At 39.3% G+C, this 20,993-nt stretch overlaps 1 protein-coding gene and 1 long non-coding RNA gene across 2 annotated transcripts in view; both read right to left on the minus strand.

The window, feature by feature from the left end:
• Positions 1-8,779, minus strand: part of LOC132115693 (uncharacterized) — a 28,966-nt gene extending 20,187 nt beyond the window's left edge. Inside the window, exon 1 of the long non-coding RNA XR_009425543.1 lies at positions 8,671-8,779. This is a non-coding gene — a long non-coding RNA (uncharacterized LOC132115693). The remainder of the gene's footprint in view (positions 1-8,670) is intronic.
• A 1,277-nt stretch (positions 8,780-10,056) lies between these two features.
• On the minus strand, positions 10,057-12,687 carry myca (MYC proto-oncogene, bHLH transcription factor a). The gene is made up of 3 exons (XM_059524395.1): positions 12,396-12,687; positions 11,423-12,048; positions 10,057-11,017 (listed from the first exon to the last, which is right to left on the minus strand). The coding sequence occupies exons 2-3, from the start codon at positions 12,039-12,041 to the stop codon at positions 10,440-10,442; spliced, it is 1,197 nt and encodes a 398-aa protein (XP_059380378.1). The 5' UTR covers positions 12,042-12,048; positions 12,396-12,687; the 3' UTR covers positions 10,057-10,439.
• Positions 12,688-20,993: the final 8,306 nt, after the last annotated feature.

Genomic DNA, 20,993 nt, shown 5'->3' on the forward strand with positions numbered 1-20,993 from the left:
TGGGCCAGTGCCACCTTGGCCCTTGTGTAACCTTGCCACTGATACTGAAGGAAACAGTCAATGTAAATCACATCATTTTCAGTGTACAGCCACAGTTGTGTTCCACAGCAGAAATGCTCTCAGTGTGAAAGCACAAGACTGGTCTGCTGTTGCCATTACACTGCCACTTCACACTGCTTGTGCCTGTGGTGTTAAAACAGGCCTTAGTCAGTATGTTTGTCCTGTATATATAATGCTTAGTGTTTGTTGAAATACATAGTAATAGAAAACACAACAGTTTAAAAGTTTATTAGCCGTGAGAAAAGTACACAAAGTCTCTTCTACTCTTCCAGGTTACATAACCGTCAAACGACATTCTTTAAAATAACGCCTACTTATTTAATATCTCATCTTTCCAAATGGATAAATGTTCAGATATCCTGTTAAACAGCCCCTCCTTTTAGTGTGCTGTCTATGTAGGTCAGTCGTACAGTTTAGATTTGAATAACTCTTTACTTTAATATTGTGTGTGTGCCTTAGTGTGTAGTAGTGTGTAGTCCCATGCACAATCTGACTCTGCTGCAACCTAGATTTAAACTGGGTTTGTCTGGCCAGAGGAGAAAGACCTGTATAATATATACCTAAATACCTGCGACTGTACTTTTATTGGTTTGTTACTTGTTTTATATTGTTCAGAAGTGGGTAGGTTTAGGGTAGCAAAACATTAAATTAAGGCAAATAACTGAAAGCAATGGAGTACCCTTTAAGCCGTCAGTCTGAGTGGGCCAGTGCCACCTTGGCCCTTGTGTAACCTTGCCACTGATACTGAAAGAAACAGTCAATGTAAATCACATCATTTTCAGTGTACAGCCACAGTTGTGTTCCACAGCAGAAATGCTGTCAGTGTGAAAGCACAAGACTGGTCTGCTGTTGCCATTACACTGCCACTTCACACTGCTTGTGCCTGTGGTGTTAAAACAGGCCTTAGTCAGTATGTTTGTCCTGAAGCTCAACTCTCTTGGCTGAAACTAATCCCACAGCACTCACGGTCAGGTCATTCCAGGTCAGGGGCACTACAACCTTCATGAGACACCTGCTTATTCCTCAAACACCAGTTGCTGTATTTATTACAATTGAATATGGATATTTTCATACAAAAATGCATCGATTCACTACAGGAGGCATTTGATCACCCCCTGGAGCCATGTGAGACACTTATTCTATTTTTATGGATGGCCACCTTTTTATTTAACTTCTTTTGGACTGATGCATGCAATGCCAGCCGAATGACATGAAACAGCTTGAAATATCAACAAGTTTTTAAAATAGCTCTGATTGGATTCATCTGAAAGAAGAAAGTCATATACACCTAGGAAGACTTAAGGGTGAGTAATTTATGGGCTAATTTTCATTTTTGGGTGAAGTACCCCTTTAAAAATAGCTTTTGTTTACAAGGATTCAAATCCAATCACAAATAAAATTATTTGTCCTATCATGGTTATTTCCTGACCTGATTTCTCATATGTTAATGTAACAGTGAAAAATGTTCTCTGGTATCAGTGTATTTTGAAGCTAAAAGTAAATCAAACAATTTGCTTTACTAGTACAAATAGTTCTTTGAAATTTCCATATTGTCTGAAATTGTTGCATTTGTGTGTGTTTGAGTTAGTTTGAGCTGCTTGTATACTGTAACAAGCGCTAGTCTATACCAAGTCTTTCGCAGCTTACATTTAGCAGTAATCTCTTACACTGAGGTACCTATTGCATATACAAGTACCCTTTTATTAAAGCCAGAGACAGACATAAATAGTCTCTACAGCAGAGCACTGACACATCACAGAACACATAGTAGAGAGTATATAACCATAATTCTGTCTATAATCTTAAAAGCAAGCTAGTTTTTTGAGCGACTAACACAGAGTCTTACATCACAGATTGTTTACCTGAACAGCTGTTTGAGAAAACAGGCATGTGCTTTTGCATGCATCTGCATAATTGTCTTGGGGCGGTCTGCTTAAATATTCACAGAGGTGCCTTGCGCTCCCAGACTGTAAATGAGAAGGCTAACAGTGGGAGTCCTGATCTTTGGTGGTCCGAACATGTCTCTTTAAGTGTGTAAATCTGGATGGCTTAGTTTTCCAGTGCTGTTTTTTATGCCTAGAATGCACTCTGTAAACGCCAGCTCTCACACAGCTAACACAACCGAGAAAAAGCAGAAAGCCACTTGGCAGGTTGACAGCACAGGGTCAGCAGGGCCAGGCAAAACACAGACGCCGCCACCATCGTCACTGCCGTCTGATGGAAACAGTGAGAAACAGAGAGAGAAACAGAGAGAAAGAAAGAGAAAGAGAGGGGGGGGGCATGCTTGCAACATGATACATTCAAAATTATTTTGTTGGTGTTGCAAAATTATGCAATTTTGAACAATGCACTTTTAATGCATATTAAGTTTCTTAAAGAAACCCATAGTTTTGTAATCATTCATCTTATTGTGACTGTATTATTGCCTCAGTGATTAACTTCAGTAACAAATACAGCTTTAAAGTTGAAAAGTTCAGTTTATTTCCATGAGTCACAGTTCCAAATGTCCATTTCTGATCAAAAAATGCTTTTGCACTATCACTCAAAAATGTCCCTGTGTAGCATTTTTCATATATTTAAATGTCTTATTAAAACCTGTTTAGTAGGTTTTGATGTTTATTATTACTACATATTATTTTGGTGAAAATAAATTAACATTTACTTAATGACTAAACCAGCCAGTTATGAAAACCAGCATGGAAAATATGCTAGAAAATATATCTTTTAAAATATATATACATTTTTACATACTCTTAATTTGAATTGCAAACAATAGGTTTTTGATAACAGTAAAAAGAAAAAGCCCCTATTTTGGATTTTGATTTTTCATGTGTAACACAGCTCTAAGTTAATGAAACATCCTGCAAAGTTTTAAATCTGGAAGTGCACTGTGTATAAAGTTATTGTCTCTCAAAAGAAAGAGTCACCTCTGAATCATTGAAACGAGTCATTTTTAAAACAAATCCCAAGCCGTTTAATTTTGGCCCTGTCCCAAGTGATGAATTATGAATGATGAATGGGACAACCTACGGTCTCATGGACTTAATGGACACTTCCGCAAATTCACTTGGGTGCACAAGACAAATATGACATCATCATGTCATACACATTCTGAACAGTGCCAATGCATCTCGAACAAGCCTTTTGATTAGTCTGTTTTCACATGACAGAACACTTCTACTACTTGCTCTGATAACCCAGTCGTAAAGATGTATTGAAATATGGGACAAAGCATGGGCTGTGTCCGAAAGCTCTGAAGGGCTGCCTTCCGAGGCAGCATTCCAAGGCAGGAAGGCATTAAGGCATGTCTGATTCCAAATTCTGCTTTGCTTCCTGTCTCCAGAGGTACCTTCTTCTGATCGAATTTTGAAGGCAGCATAGATGTATCCTTTGCTGTCTTTGATACCCCACAATCCTGTGTGTTCCATTCCGTGACTGTTGAGCTAAAAAATAAAGATCTGCGTCTGAAAGTTTTGTTTGGTGCTCCGATTGTGTGTAAATGTATATTTCTGACTAACTTTTTGCACTTTTGATGTTATTTCTAGTGAGAAATCAGTATTATAGTAATTAAATATTCATTTAGATATCACCAAAACTCTATGTAGATCATTAAACCGTTACGCTGCCTCAGAAGCCTGTCCAAAATCAGTTTCATGAGGTGCCTTTGTGCAACTCCCTAGACTTTCGGACGCAGCCATGATTTTTTCAAAATAAATCAGGACACTAAAAATAGAGCTGAAATATAAAAATGGGACGTCTGGTCTAATATTTTTAGACAATTAAAGAGTTTTTTTTACTTTATTTTATTATTTTTATTTTTCAAATCAGCATATTTCAAAAGACGGGTGCTGCATGGCTGCTGAAATTATTAATTTCATCTAAAAAATCTAAATTATGACCTATGCTCTCAATGTCAAATGCAGAAATGTTAATCCATGTGTTTATGACCTCAAAGTTAGATTATTGTAATGCTTTATTGGGTGGTTGTTCTGCACGGTTGGTAAACAAACTCCATTAAGACCAAAATGCAGCAACTAGCATTCTTACTAGAACCAGGAAGTATGACCATATTAGCCCAGTCCTGTCCACACTGCACTGGCTCCCTATCAAACATTGTATAGATTTTAAAATCTTGCTTATTACTTATAAAGCCCTGAATGGTTTAGCACCTGAGTATTTGAATGAGCTCTTGTTACATTATAATCCCCCACGTCTGCTGCATTCTCAAAACTCAGGCAATTTGATAATACCTAGAATATCAAAATCAACTGCAGGTGATAGATACTTTTCCTGTTTAGTGCCTAAACTCTGGAATAACCTACCTAACATTGTTCAGGAGTTAGACACACTCTTGCAGTTTAAATCTAGATTAAAGACCCATCTCTTTAACCTGGCTTACACATAACATACTAATACGCTTCTAATATCCAAATCCGTTAAAGGATTTTTAGGCTGCATTAATTAGGTAAACCGAAACCGGGAACACTTCCCATAACACCCGATGTACTTGCTACATCATTAGAAGAATGACAGCTACGCTAAAATTATTCTGTTTCTCTCTTATTCTCAGGTCACCGTAGCCACCAGATCCAGTCTGTATCCAGATCAGAGTCTGTATCCTTTGAAAGGACCTCTACAGCCCTGTAAGACAGTGGAGACCTGGACAACTAGAGCCCCAGATACATATCCCCTGTAAAGACCTTGTCTCAGATGACCACCAGGACAAGACCACAGGAAACAGATGATTTTCTGCAGCCTGGAATTGAACTGCTGGTTTCGTCTGGTCAGAGGAGAACTGCCCCCCCGACTGAGCCTGGTTTCTCCCAAGGTTTTTTCTCCATTCTGTCACCGATGGAGTTTTGGTTCCTTGCCGCTGTCGCCTCTGCCTTACATTGACTTTATTGCAAGTGATTGCACAGATACTGTTTAAACTGAACTGAAATGATGACATCACTGAATTCAATGATGAACTGTCTTTAACTGTAATTTTGCATTATTGACACTGTTTTCCTAATTAATGTTGTTCAGTTGCTTTGACACAATCTTTTTTGTTTAAAGCACTATATAAATAAAGGTGACTTGACGACTGAAAACTTACAGAAACACATTTAAAAATAAATTAAAATAGAAAACTTTTTCATTTGTGAATACATTTTACATCTATCTATATCAATAAATGTATGACAATAGACAGCAACAAGAGTGTGTGGTAACATGGTTAAAGGCAGAGTGAAGAGTGACGTCAGCAGGAAGTGATGTCATTGTTTACAGGGGCCAGAGTTAGGGGGGGCTGGTGTTAAAGAAGGAAATGGCGAAGACAAAGACAGACAGTCCAGCAGTGTGCTCCGATCTTGCTGCAGTGGGGAACTCCATTCAAAACTGGGGGGAGGGATTACATAACACATGGAAAACCATACAAGGAACAAAAACAGGCTAGCCTCTATCTTGCCAAAGGAGCCTGTTCCACCCTCTCTCACAGCCTATAACACAGCTGATGGATCCAATTTATCTAAACTGCAGTTCAACAGAGTTCTTTGAGTCCGCTCTCAGAAGTCACATTCCAAAAGTTATACACAGAACAATGTTTAATAGACTTTATTCCCTGAAACTGACGTACTAATAAAGATCAGATGAGAGATTTTAAAAAGGGTGCATGTGAGCGGTTACCCATGCAAGCTGAGCAGACTCAAAAGAGCCATCTGTATATCTGTCTAATACTTAAATTTCACAATTGCATCATGATGCGGTGTTTTACTTCACGGCAAAAAGGTACCCAACACAGGTTTTGCTCATGTTAAAGTTGATTAGTGTGAATTTGCCATGAAGACCAATAGAATGCTGCTTGGTTGAAAGTGACTTCTGTGTAAGCAGTCCTTCATGTATCAATAGACTATTGACAATGCACCTTTTTTGCCCATTAAATTTTGCTGATGTGACTGCTACTTAAACAACCTGTCCTCCAACCAATACGCTCGTATAGGTCGTTTGTCCATATCCCTGAAATATGACCCATCAGAGCATATACTACAATTGCGCCCCTATCGGCAAAAGGTCGTTTTCATATTAATGCTTTGTACTCTTTTATTTGCACTCTGATTTGTGTTTCATGTAGCTCAGTTGGTAGATTATTGCGTTATACCTTGATATGTAATCATGCTATCATGGGTTTGATCCCAGGGAACGGACGTGCATGAAAATGTATATGCTCAATAAATCATAATTTAGCATGATTTCTGTGAGGGTTAGGTTTAGGGGTGGGGTTAGGTGTGGTCCTTAGAATGAATAAGCCACCTAGTAAAATATGTAGGAAATACTGTGAGATCAGTGTAAAAAGCCCACACATTGCATTTAAATAAACGTGTGTTTTGATTGGTAATGACGTTATACGTCATTTCATGACAACAGATACAACGCGATATTGTCATTATTTTTACGCCCGCTAGAGGTTGCTTAACTTTAATACATAAATATAGGTCGTAATAAGGTGCTTGCACAAATGACCTATATGGTCGTTTTTTGTTGGAGGACAGGCTCGCAGCAGTATAGAGAACATGTTAACGGACATCTGCTAGAAGCAGCATTTAATGTATTTTTGTGCTACATGCTTTTTTCTCAGTCACAAATTAATACAAACATCAAAAATGACAGTGGTGAGATAACAGCAGTTAAGAAAGCATCTGGTCATAGCAATGTGGATGTTTGCACAAGCTCTGCAGTTCCAGTCACATCATGTTCATTACAATAGATTTCTTTAAAGCAGGCATCTGTACAGTATTAAACGTAATAAAACAGTGTCAGTGTCGATTAGAATTACAACTTCAGTAATTCCTATCAAACAGCTCTTTAATGTGTTCATGCTTCTATTCATGTCTGACTGCAACGGACTGAAGAGAAGAAATTAAACAAAGAAGATTTCCATGACAAAAAAAGACAGCCTCAGAGAACACCTACAAATTTACCATCGACCAATGGTAGGTTGAAGATGTTTATCAGCCAGAGCACACAGCTTTCATCAAAAAAACTACAGGATTCATACAATCATTATTGTGTGTTCATATAGCACAAATTTCAAGTTTAATATTTTCACTTCCGTTTGAGAAACAGTAATAGTGCAAGCAGTGCTCTTTATTATGTTTAATTTGCTACATAAACAAAGGCAGTTCAACAAGACGAAGATATTTAAGTGACGCACAATTATGCTTTATATGTGCCAAGTGTAGTAGGTAATTGCTAAAAAGTGTCTGCAAAGAGGACAGAGTGTATTATCTACTACTTAGAACATCTATTAGTGATTATTGGTACCATTTGTGGGTTGCGATAAATATAATAGCAGAAAATATTTCAGTCCTAAATCTGAGGCCCTGTATAGTTACATTTATATTTACAGCAAAAACTGTTCAAACTGTTAACAATGTTCTTCACTGCATCATATACCTTCGTCTCAGACCTTGACTGTGTGTAAGTGTGTGGTCCACCTCCCTCAGTCAGATGTGTGCTATCACTGCCAAGGGGAACCATGTGAACCTGGAGTAGGATGGGCCAGGTCAGGGGAACCAGTTTCTTTTCTGCTTACTTTTTATGTAACTGCTTACTTTTGCTGTAATAGAATACAAAGAGTAGTTTTACTCTTGCATTTAACTGTTTTTATGTGCATACTAGGTGTTTAATATTGCAGACTAAAATGTGCAGAACTAGTCTAAGCTGTACATACAAATCTGAGCCAACCTGTGCACCACACCTTAGCAGTGTACACCTGTTAGTCAACTTTACACAGTCTCAGCATACATGTGTAAGCTGACAATACAAAAAACGAAAAATGAAAAAGATAGGGTGCATGCTATTCTGTTCTGCAGAAATATTATGCCATGGTATGAATACTTTGTTCATGCCTCATATGAAACTTGTTTACCAATGCAAAATGCTTCCAGCCACTTCTCTGAATATTTGTTATATGCCTAATTAAGGTATATGTTAGGATGCATAAAAATAAGTTAATAAGGCTACTGAGGTGCCATAGGAACCGGGAATTTATTTTAGAAAACAGTGAAGGTGTATAGCAGTGCAATGGGGCTGCACACAATTTCTTTGTGAAATGACATACAGACAAAAGGAACTCAATCCAAGCAATCACACTGCAGCTGTTTTCTTAAGAACAATGGGTGTGTGTGTAAAATACTTTTAACAATCGATTAGACAAGATGACATGTAATGGATTATACATTAATCAAATAAATAAAATAAAATCAGCTTTTTGGCAGACATCAGATAAAATGTAAAAGAATATGAAAAACTAGACTGAAAAAAAAATGTTACAAGAAGCCTTTATTTGGCAAGTGGGAATATAAAATTGCTCTTTACTTTTATTCAAGCAGACTGACATACATTAAACTAATTGATTGACTCTTAAACGATGCATTCCTATTCGCATAATGTGAACAGGCATTATAAAACTCCAGCATATATATATATATATATATATATATATAATACCATGCACAAATACCCTATTGTCAAATCATCCATTTTATGCTTCAATAATAAGATGAACACATGTGTACTTTTAAAATCTAAATCAAAATTATAACGCAGGGTAATGAAAAATATTGCAACACCTACCCCTTTTGCTCCAGATTTGATTATTTTGTTACTGGTAGTCTATTCCGTTTCAGGATGGAGTATTCTTTGGGTACTTCGTCTCGAGCCCTTTTCCATGTGCTCGGAGCACGCGCTCAGCGGCAGGCGCTGCGTACAGTCACATACAATCCATGACGTCACATTGCTCTAATACAGCAGCGTCGGGGGGAAAAATCACAGCTTTGTTTAGTCGGCATGGAAATAGATTCGTGCAAAAAGCTTATAACTGCATTTAATCGAACTCAGCAGCATTGAGCATTTGGAGAATATATAAAGCAAGCAAAGAGTTGATGTGACAAGCTTGATCCTTAACGCAGGAATTGTCGTCTGAATTGGTTAATAATATCGTTATTAGACATAATGTAGATTCAGACAATAGATATAATAATCATTTATAGTGGTTATATGAGTTTATATTAACACAGGACTAAGAATTCACTATTAGACATAAATGAGGTCTACACATAAGATGTGTCAATAGGCTACAGGGTGGAATTATGGGGCAGGATGTCTGTCTGTCTGTCTGTCTGTCTGTCTATTTAAAATATGTAAAATATGTTTATATATCTCAAGCGAATGCGATTTTTATTCCCGGAGGTCTGTAAAATGTGTTTGATAACTAACTAGCACTAAACTAATATACTAGTTTTCACCTTGCTTTGTGGAGAGTCTTAGAGCATCTGTTGTGGATGTGGCAACGACCTGCTAATGTAGGCTAATCTGTGTTATCAAGCTGTAAACCAATCAGAAATTGGTGCAGCATCACTGCAGAACAGTGTGTGAATTATAGATTTTAAAAGAATAGCTTTTAGATTTTAAAAGTTGTTTCAACAAGACATTGTAATGGTGCAATATGTCAATCATTAAAAATATAAAACGTTACAAAAATATGTTAAAGTACCTATGTATCTATTAAGGACAGTGGACTGTGAGTCATCAACTCTCAAATCTTAATGTGTCAACCATGGTAAATCACCTAAAAGTTGATTCTCTTGCTGTCAAAATCCCCTTTGTTAGGTTTTCTGGCAGCGGTCCTCACAACAGCTTTGCAATGCCTTTAATTTTTTGGGCTGTTGCTTATTTGAATGCCAAATATGAATGAGCCCAACTTTCATCTAGATGGGTGGGGATTCACTTGAGTACTTTTGCATTTTGTAAGTTTTCTATGCTGACTTCATGAAAGAAAGTGCAATAACACATCATTTTAAACAGGGGAAAACTTTAACTGACCTTTCTGACTGGGAAAATCCCTGAAATGAATATTGAAGTGTCTAATCTATGTGTATAAGGGGTTCAGTGCAAAGAGACTAAGACAGACCAGAGTCAAATTCAAAAAGAAATTCATTTATAATTGTCAAAACATAAAAAAAAAAAAAAACATATAGTGAAACAGAATATGGTTTTTGAGAACAAGTAGCTAATACAGATCCAAAAATAGGAAATATTTATTCATTATATACAAAAACATACAAAAAGATTTTTACTTTAGGGTTGTGCAGCCCCGTTTTTTTCTCATTTTATTAATAAAAATAAATGACTTAAATACAAATGGATTTTAACCACCTTAAATTTTAAACTGTCGCAGTTTTAAACATGAAAAGAACTGACAATATTCAAAAGAAAAAAAAAAATGCATTGGACATGCAACATGAACTATACATAGCAACAGTTTAACTTGCATAAAAAAGCAGGGGGAGCGGGTTCTTAAAAAGTCTTTTCACTTTCACTCTTGTGACACAGGTCCATTAATGTGAACTCCGCAGTTGCTGCAGCCTGTGTTTTAACTGTTCGCTCTTTCGCCTCAGCTGCTCTTTGATGGACAGCATCCTTTGCTCATCCAACTGCATGCTGTGAATGCACTCTGTAGCCTTCTTTAGAATAACAACTTTAGCAGCTTTCTCGTTATTTGCAACCTCAGGGATCTCATCCCGTAATGCAAAAAAGCTGAGTTTGAGTTCATTTCTACGTTGGCGTTCCAGCACATTGTGAGTCCTGCGTTTGTCATTGTCCTCAGAATCCGATGTCCGGGGACTCGTGCACTTTCGTTGCTTCCCATGCCTGTTGCTGCTGCTGGTCTCCAGTCGTAGCCTCTTGACAGCCGGCTGGTCATGCCGCGTGGAGGGATGGGCGGCGTAGTTGTGCTGGTGGGTGGAGACGTGACAGCGCTTCAACACCAGGGGACTGGGGTACCTTGAATCCGATACATCTGCCTCATTCCTTTTTTGACGCTTTTCCACAGTCACCACATCAATTTCTTCCTCTTCCTCTTCTTCCTCTTCCTCTTCCTCTTCTTCCTCTTCCTCCTCCTCCTCCTCTTCATCTTCTGCAATTAAATTACAAAAATAAATTAATAAAAAAAAAAAAAAACATTTCATTAACAGCACAATGGGAATTTGAACAGAATTTGGCAATTGGCTTTCCACAAAGGCTGAGGTAGGGGGAATCTCTGCATTCCGTTCCCGCCCACTTTACTCGTCAGCTGATATTTGAACATTGCAGTCTTTCCTACAGATCTGACTCGGGTCTAGCAAAGGGGAGGTGATCTTATGCAACCACCACTTACACCAATCATTGCATCAAGGGTATGAGGATAAAGTACCGTGACCGGCACACCACCTCACCGGTGACATGCAAAGGTCACTTAAAAAATGCAAGCATTTGTGCATGCAGTAACCAGCTAAATCAATATTCTGCGTGTCAGAAATGACAAAAATAATGCATAACATACCAGAATCGCTGCCACTGCTGCTGGAGCTGTTAGGTGGAGTGTCCAGGACAAGCATGGGTTGTGATGGAGCAACCTTGCTGGATTTGCTGGACTCTGTGAGGGGATACGGAAAGACCACAGAGGGGTCAATGCATTCTGATGCGGAGGTGCTCAGATCCTGCAAATAACTTGCACTGAGCCGATTTGAGCTGCTGTCAGATATCAGTTCCTTCCTTGCAGCGTGCAGGGACGCCAGCCTCTCAGAAACGGCTTTCTCCAACTTGGCGGCGGCAGAAAAGCCGCTCCACATGCAGTCCTGAATGATGATGGACTTGATGAATGACTGGGAGTAGTCCGCGTCGCAGATGAAGCTCTGGTTGACCACGTCGTCTCCCAGGAACTCGCTGACCATCTCCAGCTGTTCGGCGGTGGAGAGCGACTGTCTCCGGCTGGGAGAGAGGGGCGGCGTGGGCAGCAGCTCGAATTTTTTCCAAATGTCCTCGCTGGGAGCTGGAGGCTGAGGCTGTCCTTGCTGGTGGTGATAGAAATCCTCATCGTCGTTGTCGAAGTAAAAATAGGGCTGGATGGAGTCGTAGTCGTAATCGTAGTTTTTATACGCCAAACTCGCACTCACCGGCATTTTGACACTTGTGGAAAAAAAAAACACAAATTTGAATTACTACAGTGCATATGCAACGTCTAACTACACGTCAAAACAAAACGCTTTACCTAATGCACATATTTAGACTATGCATAACATGCATGGGGTGGAAAAATGGCTAAATAATGGAACTTAATCACAGCGTGTGTGACAATTAAACCCCAAAGCGTGGTTTACTATCAAAACATTAAAAAGCAGTCTTGCTTCTAGTCCAATCTTTGAGCGTGCAACATTGAAACTCCTGTTAGAAATATAAAGACATTTGCACACATAACACGCAAGTTGCACTTTAAGTATAAACGATGCATGCAACTACAAATGCCGGATCCTTACCGTGTAAATTAACGAATGCAGCTTCAGAATGATTTCTCTCCAGACGCTATGCAGTGAAAAGAGGACCAAAACAAATCAGCAGCAAAAAGTAAGATCCAACAGTTTACTCCGGTCTCTAACAGCATACGTGGAATCAGAGACCTGCTCAAATGGAAAGTAATGGAAAATGTAATCAACGATGCGCTCCTGTGTACGTCTCGGATGCTGGCCAGACTAGTCTGTGAGTGTGACAGGCGCAGGAGGTATAATTTCTGCAGCTCCCGCGAGCAGCAAATCACTGACGTATTACGTTGCGCACAGACGTTTCCCGCCAAACGAGTACGGTTGTTTGCGAATTAAATCCCTCCGCTAGGTTCACACATCCGAAATAAATAAAAAAAACAAAGACGCCTTGGAAAGCAATATTAGTATTTATTGACGTAGAAGACATGTTTAATTTATTGCTGAATTCGATAAATGTGGGACTATTTACTGGCGGAAGTATACATGGGCGGGGATTTTACATCATTGGGAAAGATCGTCTATAGTCGCGCAGTGATATATGTGTTTAAGTTAACAAGGATGAAACAAAATCATATAAATTATTTAAAATTTCATTTCTGTCTAATTCTGTTAAAAAAAATAAATAAAGAAATAAAATAAAGTAAAGCAAAATAGGTTGAAAGAAAACACATTTGTGTTATTTTTAAAACAAATACAACGTTATGTTTCTTGGTTTGAAGAAACCAAAGCATAGGGCATCTTAATGTGAACTTACATATTTTTTGTTTTGTTTTGTTTATTGTAATTCTTTGTATTTTAAATTTCCTTTATTTCTTCATTTTCATGTGCTAGAATTTATCATAGGGTGAATTGCCCTAAAGTGGGACACCTAAGGACTAGTGTTTGTAGCTTCCCCATAGATACATAAATGACAGTGAAACTATGGGTTAGACAAAGCTGTGGTATCATGTCATCAAAATCATATGACCTCTCAGATGTCCAGTCATATCTGAGGGCAGAGCAATCATCAGACAGGAAGCACATTATGTGAAGACCACCTGGAAGTCAGTGACATATTTGGACAAACTTGATATTAAGGAGTATAAATTAATTTTAAACAAGACAGTCCTGTTACTTGTTGGTCTTCAATTTTTGTCCATCAAAATATGGTATGCATAAATTACATATTTGATATTTTTTATCAAATTTCCTGCTGTCCCACTTTAGGAAATGTGGTTTCGAAAAGGGGGACAGTATGATTAGCCTAATGTGGGACAGTACTTCAGTCAGTCATAAATGTTTGGTAGGGCATGGTTTGAGGGACAAACATGGTTATTATATATATTTTATATATTATGCAGTATTGGAATGCTGTTACTGCAGATGTTTAAGGTCATGGGAATTTTTTTCTTTCTTGCGAGATGGTTTCAAGGCTCTTTGTGGTTCTTGTGTGTGTGTGTGTGTGTGTGTGTGTGTACCTGGTATCCCCTTTGCTATGAGGATCAGATGTTCCCATAAGTATAGTAATACCAGTACATTTTGACCTTGTGTGTTTTTTTTTACCTTGTAAATTTTTTTGGTCCCTATTAGGAAACAATCTTATATATCATACAGAATGAAGCATTTAAAAAATCGCAAATGTTTTTAAAATAGCAGAAAGTTTTGTGTGAGGGGTAGGTTTAGGTGTTATATTTTGCCATCAAAAAGGCCTAGCCTATGCCTGTTGTTTAGAAAAATGAACTGGAGAATAGTCAAGAAATTCTTTTCTATTTACATAACAACATAGGCCAAATATTAAAGTTGCTTAATGTCTTTATTATAAATTCATCAATCCATCATATTGTATCATATCTGATTATATTCAATTATCTATGTTTCAACCATACCCAAAAGCATTTTATTATTCCACATGAATCAAGGTGATTTTGGACTTTTATCATTGACTTTTCATTGTCCCACATAACTGTCATACATTAGGAAGCTGCAGATTTTCTCAGATAAATTGCGAGAGCAAGAGCAATAATATGTCTATAATTTATTTTATGAATGTGTTATCTGCATTTTCTCTTTTGATTTGATTAGGACACATCCTGGGTTTTTTTTAAATGGTATCGGTGTGATTTAATGTTTTGGCTACACATCGCAATAATTCACAAAAGTCTGAAATGCAAAAATTTTCTTTAGGTTAATTCACCATCTATTTTGTGTGCTTGAAAGTGTTCCTAGAATTTGTTTGACTTTGACACAAAGGTATGAGTCATACAAAGTCTAGAAATACTTTCTATATATAAACATGTAGTGACAATATGGTTTGTAGAAACCATGCTTGTAGAAACCAACAAGTTTATTAGAATGCATAGGCTACATATTAGCTGTGGATAATCAAAACGCGTGGGCAACAAAACAATCAAGAAATGTAACCATCATCACATTCTTCCATCGTAAGTCATAAATGTAAGTCAAAGTCATCCAAAATAGTGTTTCTGAACCAGGGGCCCTGGATCCATACGGGGCCTCATTATACATGCTAGGATGTTGCGAAATGACTTAATTTATGAGGTTATATTTATACGATGTAATAGGCTATAATCCAGTATTGGTTTGTGTGTCAATGTGTGTCCTGCTAGATAAACATTTCAGAACCAATGCATTAGACAACAGTATATGGGTGAAATTTGTTTAGAAAAAAGATAAATGACTGAAATAAACTCAGTAATGGGAAACTGCTGGGTTTATCAATTATGAAGTTAAATAGTACAAAGAATACAAAATAAATGTAATACTGTTTTTTTCTAGGGTTTCTGATTCAAACTGATTTATACATGGGGCAAGTAGTCCTTAAAAAGTGCTTTCAGAAACCCCTTTTTAATGAAATATACTATAAAAGTTATAGTTTGGTATTGTGTTATATCCAAAGATCTGTGAAATGGAAAATTAACAGAAGGCTATTGCACCCAAGAAGGATTTCAAGGTCCCCACAACGATACAGTTTATAATACATTGGTATGTATCGCCCTCTGCTGTCAACTACTATAATGATCAACTTCCTATTGAAATACATTTCAGTATAATATACTTATAATTTATTATTTAAAAAAAAAACCCACCTTTATGTATTTAGTGCTTTATACAGTTGTGTCAACACAGCTTTACATTGTTAAACAGCAAAATAATGTTTGCAAACAAAATTCAATTCTGCTGTAATGCTGCTCTAAAAAGAAGACAACAGTAAACAGTAAATTTTTCAGTTAAAGTCAGTTCATTGTTGATTCAGGTCAGTTTAATGAAGTTAATCAATTATAGAATAAGTTCAGTTTATCTGAAGAAGCTCTGTATAAAGCAGTGATGCTGTCATCAGTTCAGTTCTTATCCAGTAGTGTCAGTGCAATCAAGTCCATAATATCACCAAATATTACATGTCCAACTAAGCAAACCAAAAGGTGGCTTTGAGAGAAGCACTGTGAGGTCTAATTTCAGGCTGTAACACAAGTCACATTGTGGATTAGTATTATTCAAAATATCCAGTTCCTTTTCCTTGACGAGTGGGATACATCATGTCAGTGTTTGGTGGGGCTGAAGCTGGTCACAGAGGATTGTGCAGAGGATTTGTCTGGTTCTCATGGTCTTTGCTGAGGATTTGTGCTGATGGCCATTCAGGTAATGAATATATAAATAATAATAATAATAAAAAAACATATTTAGGATCATGGATTTTATTTAAAATAAAATATGTTGTCCATATGATGTTTGTGAATTAACTATGTATTAGTGTTGTTAATTTATAAAATACAGTAGCATCTCAATAAATCAGAATGTCGTGGAGAAGTTAATTTATTTCACTAATTCAACTGTTAATTTACTGTACATGTACTCAATACTTGGAAGGGGCTCCTTTTGCTTTAATTACTGCCTCAATTCCACGTGGCATGAAGATGATCAGTTTGTGGCACTGCTGAGAAGGTATGGAAGCCCAGGTTTCTTTGACAGTGGCCTTCAGCTCTTCTGCTGTAGTCTCTTTTTTTGAGTTTGCTGTCCAGTCAAGCACACCAACACCATGGTCTTTCAACCAACTTTTGGTGCTTTTGGTAGTGTGGGCAGGTGCCAAATTCTGCTGGAAAATGAAATCAGCATCTTTAAAAAGCTGGTCAGCAGAAGGAAGCACAGTACTCCAAAATTTCTTGGTTAAACGGGTGCAATGACTTTGGTTTGCAAGAAACACAATGGACCAACACCACCAGATGACATTGCACCCCATATCATCACAGACTGTGGAAACTTAACACTGGACTTCCTCCAGACTCTAAGACCTTGGTTTCCAAATGAAATACAAAACAGTCCAGTTCTTCTCCTTAGCCCAGGTAAGACGCCTCTGACGTTGTCTTTGGTTCAGCAAATTCCTTAACACGTCTGTCTTGATGCCGAGACCCCAACCTCAGTCCATTCATTGTGAAGTTCACTCAAATTCTTGAATCTATTTTGCTTGACAATCCTCATAAGGCTGCAGTTCTCTCGGTTGGTTGTGCATCTTTTTCTTCCACACTTTTTTTCTTCCACTCAACTTTCTATTAATATGCTTGGATACAGCACTCTGTGAACAGCCAGCTTCTTTGGCAATGAATGTTTGTGGCTTACCCTCCTTGTGAAGGTTGTCAGTGATTGTTTTCTGGACATGTCAGATCAGCAGTCTTCCCCATGATTGTGTAGCCTAGTGAACCAAACTGAGAGACAAATTTGAAGGCTCAGGAAACCTTTGCGGGTGTTTTGAGTTGATTAGCATGTCACCATATTCTAATTTGTTGAGATTGAATTGGTGAGTTTGTTAAATGTCAGTCACAATCATCACTATTAAAAGAGCCAGAGACTTAGGCTACGTCTACATTAATTAGATTAGATTTTATTGTCATTACACATGTAAGGTACAAGGCAACAAAATGCAGTTAGCATCTAACCAGAAGTGCAATAAGCAGTAAGTACAGGATATACAGCGTCTACAATGTTGCAAATGTACAATAAATATACAGATAAGGCTAGGGACATCATTTACAGATTTTTCAATACTATCAGCATGATATACAGATAAGCGTGTCAGGACAGATAAGGACCCAAGAGCGGATGAGGCTGAAAAAGGCAGTTTTATTAACAGAAGGATGCCTAACGTCCCAAAAACAACAAAAAACTTGGGGAAAATGGCTCAGTCTTTAGCTTTCAACTGCACAGCGTACAGGTAATGTGATCAGCCTCCATAAGCGCCAGGAGAGAAGAGGGCAATGAATCCAAAACGGGAGACAGGAGAATAGTCGAGCAGATGGGTGGTCAGACGAGGTGCAGACGGGGCTGAGAACAGCGGGCAGCAACGGGGTCAAAAAAAGGCCAGGTCGAGAAGCAGAAGAACAGTCCGAGAAACAGAGAGCAAAACACACGTTACACCAACTGGGCAGACAAACAATCTAGCGCTTAGACCAGAGAGGAGAGACAGGACAGAACCGAAACAAAACAAATGAAATGATAGAAAAATGATCTGAAACTAAAAAAAATAAAACAAAAAGGAACAAAATGTAAAAAAGAAAGAGAAAAAAAAGGACAGATCATACCCCCTCCCCCAGGAGCGCCTCTCGGTGCACTAGAGGAAGAAGGACCGTGTTGGTGAAACTCGTCGATGAGCACGTGGTCCAGGACGTCCCGAGCTGGGACCCAACATTTCTCCTCCAGACCAAACTCCTCCCAGTCCACTAGGTACTGATGTCCTTGACCACGACATCTAAGATTCCCCTAACCTCATAAGCAGGAGAACTGTCAACCATAACAGGAGGGGGGTGACAGGGGAAGACACAGTAAGGGAATGGGGAGAACGCAAGACAGGTTTAACTTTAGACACATGAAAAACAGGGTGCACACCATAAGAATTGGGCAACCAAAGATGGATCATATTCCGCCCACGTCAGTTGATGACTCCAGGAAGATTGGATGCCAGGCAGCGAAGCATCCGACCGAGATCCTGGTTGGCGCGCTCGGTCTGGCTGTTTGTCTGTGGATGAAAGCCTGACGACAGACTCGTGGAGACTCCAATCTGTCGGCAGAACTCATTCAAAAAAATGTGAAATGAACTGGGGCCCCCTGTCCGAAAGATTTGGATCCTGATCTGAAAGACGTGATCAATGACCACCCGGGCCATTTCTTTAGCCGAAAGGAGTTTAGGAAGGGGAATGAAAAAGCAATCCACTATGGTGAGAATCACTGTATTGCCACTGGATGGGGGAGTCCAACAACAAAACAGGGCAATATGGGACCAGGGGCAGGATAGACTGGACACGCCCCCACGAACTGGCGTAAGTCCTCCGCCATGGCAGGCCACAAAAACCGCTGGCAGATGGCAGGACGAGTGACCCCACTGGAGAATGGTGGGGCGAACTGACTCGAGCATGAAGAGCAGACCCGTGGGACACATTGGGCACCCTGACTCCCTCTTGCACTCGTCTGACGAGCTCCTCGAGTCCCCAGATAAGCGCCCCCAGCACCAACCCGGAGGTATTATAGTGTCGGGAGGCGGATCGCCTGGAAAAGCGGGTTTAACATTTTTGGACCCAGGTTGGTAAGAGAGGGTGAAGTCGAAGCTCCCAAAGAAGAGCACGCACCGAGCCTGTCTGGCGTTAAGCTGGCATGCAGACCAGATGTACTCCAGGTTCTTGTTGTCGGTCCACACCAGAAATGGAATGGCCGCTCTCTCCAGCCAGTGACGCCACTCCCCCAAGGCCAGTCGAACAGCCAACAACTCGCGATCACCAATGTCATAGTTTCATTCTGCAGGAGACAAGCGGTGTGAGAAAAAGGCACACGGATGCAGTTTATTATCTAGAGGGGATATCTGGGAGAGCGCGGCACCATTCGGAGATGGCTCTCACCTTCACAGGGTCCATGCGAATCCCCCCCACCGAAATGATGTGTCCCAAGAACAAAACTGACTGAACGTGGAACTCGCACTTCTCCACCTTAACGAACAGTTGATTCTCTAACAGCTGCTGAAGCACTTGTCGGACGTGATGGACATGCTCCTGAAAAGAAGAAGAGAAAATTAAGATATCATCCATATAAACGAAAATGAATCTGTCGATCATGTCCTCAGCACATCGTTGACAAAAGTTCTTGAAAGACCGCTGGGGAGACAGGAGAATAGTCGAGCAGATGGGTGATCCACCTGGGAACGGTTGAGAACGGCGGGCAGCAACTGGGTCAAAAACAGGCCAGGTTGAGAACCAGAAGAACAGTCCGAGAAACTGAGGGCAAAACACATGTTACACCAACAGACAAACAATCTAGTGCTCAGACCAGAGAGGAGAGACAGGATGGAACCAAAGCTGAAAACGCCAAAAATCACAGAACACACTGACAAAGAGTACTGAAATCAAGCAGAATAAATAGGGTGAGTAACGAGATAGAGGGAACAGGTGCATCAGACAAGCCGCAGCATAGATTGCTAAACGGGATCAGCTGGTGCTAGAGCGAAGGGAAAGGAAACCAGAGAAAATAGATTAAAATAAATGAGAGAGAAAAAACTGAAACAAAACGAATGAAATGATATAAAAATTAGCTGAAACGAAAAAATAAACAAAAAGAACAAAAAGTAAAAAAGAAAGAGAAAAAAAAGGTCAGTTCATACCTGAGTCCTGACAAAGTCTACTATGAACACACTATACAGATGGATCATGTAATAAGTTTATGTACACTATAGGCAGAAACTATGAACATCATTTACACTAGTGCAATGGACAGAACTGCCTTTAACTGTTATTTTGCATTATTGACACACTGTTTTCCTAATTAATGTTGTGCAGTTGTTTTGACACAATCATTTTTGTTTAAAGCACTATATAAATAAAGTTGACTTGACTTGACAGCAAAAAAGTGCATCGAAAAATATTTCAGTGTGCACCGAATTATTCAATATTCTGGATAAACAGACAGTATTGCAAGTAATAACAAGTTAACTTTTTTGTTTGTTCGTTTGTTTGTTTGTCAACCAGATGTAGTGCTGAGGAGGGGTGAGAAGTGTGTGAGTCCGGTGTGGTTGGGGGCGGAGGATGGGGGTCAGATGGCAGAATTCAGTAAGGAGACACCTGTAGGGAAAAAGCTGTTCTTGAATCTCCTGGTCCTTGTCCGGATGCTTCTGAAGCACCTCCTGGAGGGCAAAAGGTTAAACAGTCTATGATCAGGGTGAGAGGAGTCCTTAAGAATGCTGCGAGCTCGACGTAGACAGCTTTTTCTCTGGATGTTTCAATAGCAGGGAGTGGTGTCTCTTTGATGCGTTGGGCGGTTTTCACCACCCTCTGCAGAGCCTTGTGATCAGCAAATGAGCAGCTCCCATACCAGACTGTGATGTAACTGGTCAGGATGCGCTCGATCGCACACCAGCAAAAGTTCACCTGGATGGGTGAAGACAGCTGGTTCTTCTTCAGTGTCCTGAGGAAGAAGAGGCGCTGACGAGCCTTCTTGACTAGGCTGGAGGTGTTTGTGGTCCAGGATAGGTCCTCCGATATGGTGGTTCCCAGGAACTTGAAGCTGGAGCTACATTCAACAACCATCCTGTTAATGTGTATGGGGTCATGCATGCTTCCTTTCTTC

This window comes from Carassius carassius, chromosome 35 (assembly GCF_963082965.1).
Source record: "Carassius carassius chromosome 35, fCarCar2.1, whole genome shotgun sequence".
Lineage (NCBI taxonomy): Eukaryota > Metazoa > Chordata > Actinopteri > Cypriniformes > Cyprinidae > Carassius > Carassius carassius.

Coding starts and splice junctions, on each gene's coding strand:
- myca (XM_059524395.1), bottom strand. CDS start 12,041: ATGCCGGTGAGTGCGAGTTTGGCGTATAAAAACTACGATTACGACTAC. Junction 11,018..11,422: donor CAGCAGTGGCAGCGATTCTG/GTATGTTATGCA, acceptor ATTTAATTGCAG/AAGATGAAGAGGAGGAGGAG.